Consider the following 10,000-nt stretch of genomic DNA (forward strand, 5'->3'; position numbering starts at 1 on the left):
GCTTATAGCATCCTGCTTTTCCAACTAGGGTTGTAGCTTAGCATTTGATAATAATAATAATAATAATAATAATAATAAGAGCTTACCTGTTAAGCAAGGGTGTATATTATTATCTGTATTAGTATTACTATTATTGTTATTAAAACATTTTCAGGTTATATGTCTATAACAAATCTTATTTTAGCACTGGAAAAAATGTTTTCATGAAACTGTGCTAATTTTGAACTCCTGCAAATATTACATGAATATGAAGCTATATTGTATTTCTCGCACAAATAACTATTAACAAAGAGCTATAAAAAATCATGAATCTTTTCTCTTGACTTTCTTAAAAAAAATAAAGTTGTCATAGAAACATAGCTCCATCCTGATATGATTTTCACAAATCTGACAAACCAGAAGATTCTAAAACAAACAGACAGACACACTTCCTCAAATGAGGTTCATGTAAAGGAGCCGATTAATTGCTTGATTGTTTTTTATTTTTTTAGCAATCTTAAATCAAAGGGAATTGTAGTAACCAAGAATAGATCTCTCCTAAGTAATCGATAGATAATTCAGAGAGGATATAGTAAGCTGTTAGCTTGTCGAGTGATAAGTCTCGTCCACTGGAAATCACTTTTGGGCGTTTCTCGTTAAGGCCAGGGTGTCAACGCCATCTGTTGTGGGAATGAGCACATCCTCTCTTCAATTAGAGAGACAGCCCTTATGGCACTACGCTTCATAGTTGTTCTCCGCAGATGGCTCTTCATGTTTTGTTTTGTTTCTGTTGTTGATGGGTGTTCGAATAGTTGTTGGAGAAAATGGCAGTTATTCTCCTGCCTTTTCCGCTTATTTGGGGAGAGAGAGAGAGAGAGAGAGAGAGAGAGAGAGAGAGAGAGCGAGAGATTCTTTTGTCTTTACCACCTACTTGGAGAAAGAGAGAGAGAGAGAGAGAGAGAGAGAGAGAGAGATCATCTTGTCTTTACCATCTACATGAAGAGAGAGAAAGAGAAAAAAAAATCCATTATTAGTAACATCTCTCTCTCTCTCTCTCTCTCTCTCTCTCTCTCTCTCTCTCTCCACGTAGATGGTAAAGGCAAGATCATCTCTCTCTCTCTCTCTCTCTCTCTCTCTCCAAGTAGCTGGTAAAGGCAGATAAGTCTCTCTCTCTCTCTCTCTCTCTCTCTCCACGTAGATGGTAAAGGCAAGATCATCTCTCTCTCTCTCTCTCTCTCTCTCTCCACGTAGATGGTAAAAGACAAGATCATCTCTCTCTCTCTCTCTCTCTCTCTCTCCAAGTAGCTGGTAAAGGCAGATAAGTCTCTCTCTCTCTCTCTCTCTCTCTCTCTCTCTCTCTCTCCATTAATAATCTTCAACAATTGATTAGAAAATGTGAGGCCTATCATGCTCCAACACACCCAACATGTGCTGAAATACAGCAAAAAATAAAAAATAACGACACAAAGGTATTCTGTTCAACATGTTTAGTCTAGATAGAAAATATAATTAAGTCGAGACTAAATCTGCAAATAGTTGAAGATACAGAAGAGGAAGAAGAAGAAGTAAGAGAAGAAGAGAAAAAGGAACAGGTTATGTGTAAGGATGCAGAGGAAATCATTGATATAACTTATGATGCCATCCAACAACATACTCTACCCGGACCTACATACTTTTAGGGAAGAGCAAGAACAAGAAAAAAAAGAAAAGAAAGATATAGTTTGCAATTTGCTGAAAAGAGGGAATTGCAAATTTGGCGAAAGATGCTACTACAAGCATCCAAAGATATGCCATAATTATGAAATATATGGTAAATGTGCGTATTTAGACGGATATGGAGACGAATGCAGAGATCGCCTTCCAAAAATATGCAAAATCCTAAAAGAAGGAAAAGGATGCAGTTTCAACAAAAGCTCTCTATATATGCATCCTGCAACCATGAATGAAAGTAAGAAAACTCAGCAAACTGAAAAGAAAAATGAAAGGAAAAATGAAACAAAAAAAAGAAAGAAAAAAGCAGGCCGTGTATATACCGCACTATGAACCAAAAACCCCAAGTTATGAGACCTTTCAATCTGAATATGCACATTTAGCGCCCAACTACAAAGAATGCATCTATAATACCAGGGGTTGGTGCAGATATGGGGATAATTGCAGGTATACACCCAAAAATAAATATGAAGGTGAAAGAACAAATATAATAAAAAAGTTGGATTGTTTAATTGCAGAATTCCGGGAAATGAAGAAAAGAACATCATATCAGAACAGGAAGGAAGCATGGGAGAATCCATATTATTACCAATATTAAATAATGGGGATGAAACACAAACCATAATAGTGATGAATGCACAGGGTTTAGTCACGAGTAACTCTAAAAGGAAAATAGAGTTCTTAGAAGAACTAACCCAGATTGGAAAAATAGATATATTAAATATAAGTGGAACATGGTATTCCCAAGAGACTGGCAGTGATGACCAGATAAAGGGTTTCCAAACTTTTAGATCTGACAGAACAAATAGGAATCAAGGGGGAACCGCAATATATGGAAGAGACATAAATCAAGGAAAAGTCTGTGAAAAATACAGCAACACAGAATGTGAATTGATTGCGGTAGAATTTGAATCTGAAAAACTAGTGAATATTGTAGTTTACAGACCCCCAAATACTAAGGAGTTTGACATAATAATAGAAAAAATAGATGATATATGTAGAAACCATAAAAACTGGAATATACTCCTACCCTGAGATTTTAACTTTCCTTTCATGGATTGGAAAGAACGGATAGAAGAAAGTGGTTGTATGTATGCATATAAAAAAAGAGTAATAGTAGCGCAGAAGATGAGAGGCAATTTAAAAAGCTTCAAGATATGCTGATCCATTTTTAATTTCGTTTATAGCCTTGACAATATCTGCTTCATTGATATCTATATCCGTTAGATATTCAACATTTTCTTCTCTTATTTGTTTCAATATTCTCATTCGCAATTCTTGGCGGGAACTCACTCTTATATTTTTCTGCTAATATGTTGCATATTGTTTCCTTTTTCTCTTCATCTTCTATGGTCCAACTACTTTGTCCTTCCCACTGAGACAGTACTTTATCCAATGATGAAGGCCTGTACTCCTACATCAAAGGATATTTCCTCCTCAAAACAAAGTTCCTTTTTCTCTTCATCTTCTAAGGTCCAACTACTTGGTCCTTCCCACTGAGACAGTACTTTATCCAATGATGAAGGCCTGTACTCCTACATCAAAGGATATTTCCTCCTCAAAACAAAGTTCCTTTTTCTCTTCATCTTCTAAGGTCCAACTACTTGGTCCTTCCCACTGAGCCAGTACTTTATCCAATGATGAAGGCCTGTACTCCAACATCAAAGGATATTCCCTCCTCAAAATAAAGTTCCTTTTTTTCTTCATCTTCTATGGTCCAACTACTTGGTCCTTCCCACTGAGTCAGTAATTTATCAAATGATGAAGGCCTGTAATCCTACATCAAAGGATATTTCCTCTTCAAAATAAAGTTCCTTTTTCTCTTCCTCTTCTATGGTACAACTACTTGGTACTTTCCACTGAGCCAGTACTTCATCCTACGATGATGGCCTGTACTCCTACATCAAAGGATATTTCCTCCTCAAAACAAAGTTCCTTTTACTGTCCATCTTCCATAGTCTAACTACTTGGTCCTTCCCACTGTGCCAGTACTTTATCCAATGATAAGGGCCTGTACTCCAACAACAAAAGATATTTCCTCCTCAAAACAAAGTTCTTTTTTCTCTCCATCTTCTATGGTCCAACTACTTGGTCCTTCCCACTGAGTCATTACTTTATCCAATGATGAAGGCCTGTACTCGTACATCAAAGGATATTTCCTCCTCAAAACAAAGTTCCTTTTTTTTTTCCTCTTCTATGGTCCACCTACTTGGTCCTTCCCACTGAGTCAGTACTTTATCCAATGATGAAGGCCTGTACTCCTACATCAAAGGATATTTCCTCCTCAAAACAAAGTTCCTTTTTCTTTTCATCTTCCATGGTCCAACTACTTGGTCCTTCCCACTGAGTCAGTACTTTATCCAATGACGAAGGCCTGTACTCCTACATCAAAGGATATTTCCTCCTCAAAGCAAAGTTCATTTTTCTCTTCATCTTCCATAGTCCAACTACTTGGTCCTTCCCACTGAGTCAGTACTTTATCCAGCGATGAAGGCCTGTACTCGTACATCAAAGGATATATCCTCCTCAAAACAAAGTTCCTTTTTCTCTTAATCTTCCATAGTCCAACGACTTGGTCCTTCCCACTAAGTCAGTACTTTATCCAATGATGAAGGCCTGTACTCCTACATCAAAGGATATTTCCTCCACAAAATAAAGTGCCTTTTTCTCTTCATCTTCCATAGTCCAACTACTTGGTCCTTCCCACTGAGTCAGTACTTTATCCAATGACGAAGGCCTGTACTCCCATATCAAAGGATATTTCCTCCTCAAAACAAAGTTCCTTTTTCCTCTTCATCTTTTATGATCCAACTATTTGGTCTTTCCCACTGAGAAAGTACTTTATTCCATGATGAAGGCCTGTACTCCTACATCAAAGGATATTTCCTCATCAAAACAAAGTTCCTTTTTCTCTTCATCTTCCATGGTCCAACTACTTGGTCCTTCCCACTGAGTCAGTACTTTATCCAGTGATGAAGGCCTGTACTCCTACATCAAAGGATATATCCTCCTCAAAACAAAGTTCCTTTTTCTCTTCATCTTCTCTGGTCCAACTACTTGGTCCTTCCAACTGAGTCAGTACTTTATCCAGTGATGAAGGCCTGTACTCCTACATCAAAGGATATATCCTCCTCAAAACAAAGTTCCTTTTTCTCTTAATCTTCTATGGTCCAACTACTTGGTCCTTCCCACTAAGTCATTACTTTATCCAATGATGAAGGCCTGTACTCCTACATCAAAGGATATTTCCTCCACAAAATAAAGTTCCTTTTTCTCTTCATCTTCCATAGTCCAACTACTTGGTCCTTCCCACTGAGTCAGTACTTTATCCAATGACGAAGGCCTGTACTCCTACATCAAAGGATATCTCCTCCTCAAAGCAAAGTTAATTTTTCTCTTCATCTTCCATAGTCCAACGACTGGGTCCTTCCCACTGAGTCAGTACTTTATCCAATGACGAAGGCCTGTACTCCCACATCAAAGGATATTTCCTCCTCAAAATAAAGTTCCTTTTTCTCTTCATTTTCCATAGTCCAACTACTTGGTCCTTCCCACTGAGTCAGTACTTTATCCAATGACGAAGGCCTGTACTCCTACATCAAAGGATATTTCCTCCTCAAAGCAAAGTTCATTTTTCTCTTCATCTTCATAGTCCAACTACTTGGTCCTTCCCACTGAGTCAGTACTTCATCCAATGATGAAGGCCTGTACTCCTACATCAAAGGATATTTCCTCCTCAAAACAAAGTTCCTTTTTCTCTTCATCTTCCATAGTCCAACTACTTGGTCCTTCCCACTGAGTCAGTACTTTATCCAATGATGAAGGTCTGTACTCCTACATCAAAGGATATTTCCTCCTCAAAATAAAGTTCCATTTTCTTTTCATCTTCTCTGGTCCAACTACTTGGTCCTTCCAACTGAGTCAGTACTTTATCCAGTGATGAAGGCCTGTACTCCTACATCAAAGGATATATCCTCCTCAAAACAAAGTTCCTTTCTCTCTTAATCTTCTATGGTCCAACTACTTGGTCCTTCCCACTAAGTCAGTACTTTATCCAATGATAAAGGCCTGTACTCCTACATCAAAGGATATTTCCTCCACAAAATAAAGTTCCTTTTTCTCTTCATCTTCCATAGTCCAACTACTTGGTCCTTCCCACTGAGTCAGTACTTTATCCAATGACGAAGGCCTGTACTCCTACATCAAAGGATATTTCCTCCACAAAATAAAGTTCCTTTTTCTCTTCATCTTCTATGGTCCAACTACTTGGTCCTTCCCACTGAGTCAGTACTTTATCCAATGATGAAGGCCTGTACTCCAACATCAAAGGATATTTCCTCCTTAAAATAAAGTTCCTTTTTTCTCTTCATCTTCTATGGTCCAACTACTTGGTCCTTCCCACTGAGTCAGTACTTTATCCAATGATGAAGGCCTGTATTCCAACATCAAAGGATATATCCTCCTCAAAATAAAGTTCCTTTTTCTGTTCATCTTCTATGGTCCAACTACTCGGTTCTTCCCACTGAGTCAGTACTTTATCCAATGATGAAGGCTTGTACTCCTACATCAAAGGATATTTCCTCCACAAAATAAAGTTCCTTTTTCTCTTTCTCTTCTATGGTCCAACTACTTGGTCCTTCCCACTGAGTCAGTACTTTATCCAATGATGAAGGCCTGTACTCCAACATCAAAGGATATTTCGTCGTTAAAATAAAGTTCCTTTTTCTCTTCATCTTCTATGGTCCAACTACTTGGTCCTTCCCACTGAGTCAGTACTTTATCCTAAACTGTAGGCTTGTACTTCTACATCAAAGGATATTTCCTCCTCTTGCTGCTGCTCCTTTTTTTTATATAAATTTTTTTTAGTTTTTATCCTTTTTTTTCCTGCTCCTCCTCCTGCTTTTCCTCCTCCTCTTGCTGCTGCTCCTTTTTTTCGATTTTTATATTTTTGTTTAGGGTTTTTTTTTTTTGCTGCTTTTCTCCTGCTTCTGTCCTCCTCTTGCTGCTGCTCATTTTTTTTTCTTTTTTGGGGGGGGTTTATATTTTTTGTAAACTTTTTTTTTTGCTGCTTCTTCTCCTCCTTCTTTTCCTCCTCTTGCGGCTGCTCCTTTTTTTTTTTCCTTTTTTTTGGGGGGGGTTTTATATATCTTTTTAGTTTTTTTTTTTTTTTTGCTGCTCCTCCTCCCCCTTCTCTTCCTCCTCTTGCTGCTGCTCTTTTTTTTTTGGGGGGGGGGAATTTTATATTTTTTTAAACTTTTTTTTTTTTGCTGCTTCTCCTCCTCCTTCTCTTCCTTCTCTTGCTGCTGCTCTTTTTTTTTTCTTCTTCTTCTTTTTTTGGGGGGTTTTATATTTTTTTTAAACTTTTTTTTTCTGCTGCTTCTCCTCCTCCTCCTCTTCCTCCTCTTGCTGTTGCTCCTTTTTTTCTTTTTTATTTTTATATTTCTTTTAAACTTTTTTTTTCTGCTGCTTCTCCTCCTCCTCCTCTTCCTCCTCTTGCTGCTGCTCCTTTTTTTTTTCTTTTTTGGAGGGTTTTATATATATTTTTTAAACCTTTTTTTTTTGGCTGCTTCTCCTCCTCCTTCTCTTCCTCCTCTTGCTGCTGCTCCTTTTTTTTTCTTTTTTTGGGGGGTTTTATATTTTCTTAAATATTTTTTTTTTTGCTGCTTCTCCTCCTCCTTCTCTTCCTCCTCTTGCTGCTGCTCTTTTTTTGGGGGGGGGGTTTGTATTTTTTTTAGTTTTTTTTCTGTTCTTTATTGCTGCTTCTCCTCCTCCTTTTCTTCCTCCTCTTGCTGCTGCGCCTTTTTTTCTTTGTTTTTTGTTTTTATATTTTTTTTTTAGTTTTTTTTTTTTTTTGCTGCTTCTCCTCCTCCTTCTCTTCCTCCTCTAGCCGTTGCTCCTTTTTTTTTTTTTTTTTTTTTTGTCTTTGTATTCGTTAGAGGTTTTTTGTTTTTATTTGCTGCTTGTCCTCCTCCTTCTCTTCCTCCTCTGTCTGCTGGTCTTTTATTTTACTTATTTTTTTATTTTTTTTTATCTATTTATTTATTTTTTTTGCTGCATCTGTTCCTGGTGTTTCTCACGACCCCCAGCTGTTGGCAGATTTTGCTCTCATAACTGATGCTCTTAGCTCCTATTAAAAGAGCTGCTAATTACTGCTGCTGCTAGCTGCAGTCTCTGCTATTGCTAGTTGCTGTATGCTGTTGCTTTCGGCTACTAGCTGCTGCTATTTGCTACTGCAAGCTGCTGTTGCTAGTGCTGCTGCTTGCTGCTGCTGCTAGTGCTACTGCTTGCTGCTGATACTGCTGCTCTTGCTTGCGACTACTGCTGCTGCTGCTTACTGCTGCATTTGCAGATTGCTGCTGCTGCTGCTTTTGCTAGCAGCAGCTGCTGCTACCTTTGGTAGCTGCTGCTGCTTTTGCTAGCTGCTGCTGCTGCTGCTTACTGCTGCTTTTGCAGACTGCTGCTGCTGCTGCTTACTGCTGCTTTTGCAGACTGCTGCTGCTGCTGCTACCTTTGGTAGCTGCTGCTGCTTTTTCTAGCTGCTGCTGCTGCTTTTTCTAGCTGCTGCTGCTGCTGCTGCTGCAGCCTGCTGCAGCTGCTGCTTGCTTCTGCTGCAGCCGCTCGCTACTGCAACTGTTGCTGCTGCAAACTGCTGCTGCTCGCACCTTCTGCTTGCTGTTTCTCCTAGCTGCTTCTGATAACGGCTGCTGCATACTGCTGCTAACTTCAGCTGCGACTACCGCTAGCTACTGCTAACTGTTGCTTTCCCATTGCTGCTGGTTCTGCTACTGCTGCTAACTTCTGCTGCTAGCCACTGCTAACTTTTACTAGCTGCTACTAGCTTCTGCTCCTGCTATTTGATGCTCCACAGCTGCGAGTTCCTAAAAATTTGGACTGATGCTGCCCACCTAACCATGAATGCCTACCTCCAAGAGATGCAGCTTCTCTTCCCAGCCAAAGATGTCTTGGTTCACCTTATAACAACTTGTCTGCATACTAGAAGAATCCCAGCTTCATCCCTCTGCAGAGCCAGTCTTCTAGATTATTCCCCCAGAACCACCCGAAGGTTGGTATCCGAAAGAATAGATCTAGATATCTGACCATTTGTACACTTGACAAACGCCTTGTACTCGTCCATCAAGGTACAGAGTATACTAGATTCACCCAGGTTCCTTCCCTCTGCAGATCCTGTTGTCTCCCAGGTTATTCCAAGCATCGTTCAAGCTGGATAGTTAAGCCTTGCATCTTTTAAGCTGGAGGCAGTCCATCCAAGCGTCCTTCAAGCCAAATATTTTCAGGTGTCCTTTCCATTGAAACTGATGTCCTGAACCTGTCCAAAATGGGTGAAGCACAAAACTTAACAAAAAGATTATTCCTTTCCAAACAAAACTAATCAAAGAAAAAATTCCTTTCCAAAAAAAAATTAAACAAAAATTTTATTCCCTTTTTCCTATAAATATTTTTTTTTTTTTTTTTTTTTTTTTTTGTGGCGATATTGTAATCATCATTTTTTTGGGGGGGGTGGTGATATTATAATCACCTTTTTTTTTTTTTGTGGCGATATTACAATCACCATTTTTTTTTATGAGATTATAATCACCATTTTTTCATATATATATTTTTTTTCGGTGGCGATATTATAATCACCATTTTTTATATTTTTTGTTTTTTTTTTTGGTGGCGATATTATAATCACCATTCTTTTGTTTTTTGTTTTTTTGGGTGGCGATATTATAATCACCATTTTTTACATTTTTTTTTTTTTTTTGTGGCGATATTATAATTACCATGTTTTATATTTTTTATTTTTTTTGGTGGCGATATAATCCCCAGATTTTGTCATATTTTGTGTTGCGGTTTAATTCCTCTAAAGTTTTTTTTCCTGCCCTGCCTTCTCGTCTCTTGAAGGGCGAATCTATTCAACTGGCTATCCCATATTAAATCCCCAGTCTGCTCACCAGAAATGTCTTTATGATATAATTTCTTCAACTCGGGGTGTATTTGAGAGAGACCTTCTACAAGTTGAGTAATAGCATAATTCTTATTATTTAATTCCATCTCTAGGTTCATATTTCTTTCCATCATATGTTGATACTTATCCTTATAAATTGCAAATTCGTCTGCCACGGAAGTGAGATTCCTAATTTCTTCTTCCAGAATTTTATTCTTCTCGTCGGCCTTCATCAACGCATTGCTTGTGGCTCTCTCCTGCGAGAGGTGTCTCTGCAGTCGTCTATTCTCTGCTTTAACACCAGCAATGTCTTATCAGAGTTTTTCCAGTTCCTCCTCAGCCATTTCCAGGTCGCACACCACG

At 38.5% G+C, this 10,000-nt stretch overlaps 1 protein-coding gene across 1 annotated transcript in view; it reads right to left on the minus strand.

The window, feature by feature from the left end:
• Nucleotides 1-9,951: 9,951 nt before the first annotated feature.
• LOC137649870 (tropomyosin-like) overlaps nt 9,952-10,000 on the minus strand; it is a 1,050-nt gene continuing 1,001 nt past the window's right edge. The window contains exon 1 of the mRNA XM_068382811.1: nt 9,952-10,000. This exon is cut by the window's right edge and continues 1,001 nt beyond it. Coding sequence (XP_068238912.1) covers nt 9,952-10,000 — 49 coding nt within the window.

The sequence above is a fragment of the Palaemon carinicauda genome, chromosome 11 (genome assembly GCF_036898095.1).
Source record: "Palaemon carinicauda isolate YSFRI2023 chromosome 11, ASM3689809v2, whole genome shotgun sequence".
NCBI classification, from domain to species: Eukaryota; Metazoa; Arthropoda; class Malacostraca; order Decapoda; family Palaemonidae; genus Palaemon; species Palaemon carinicauda.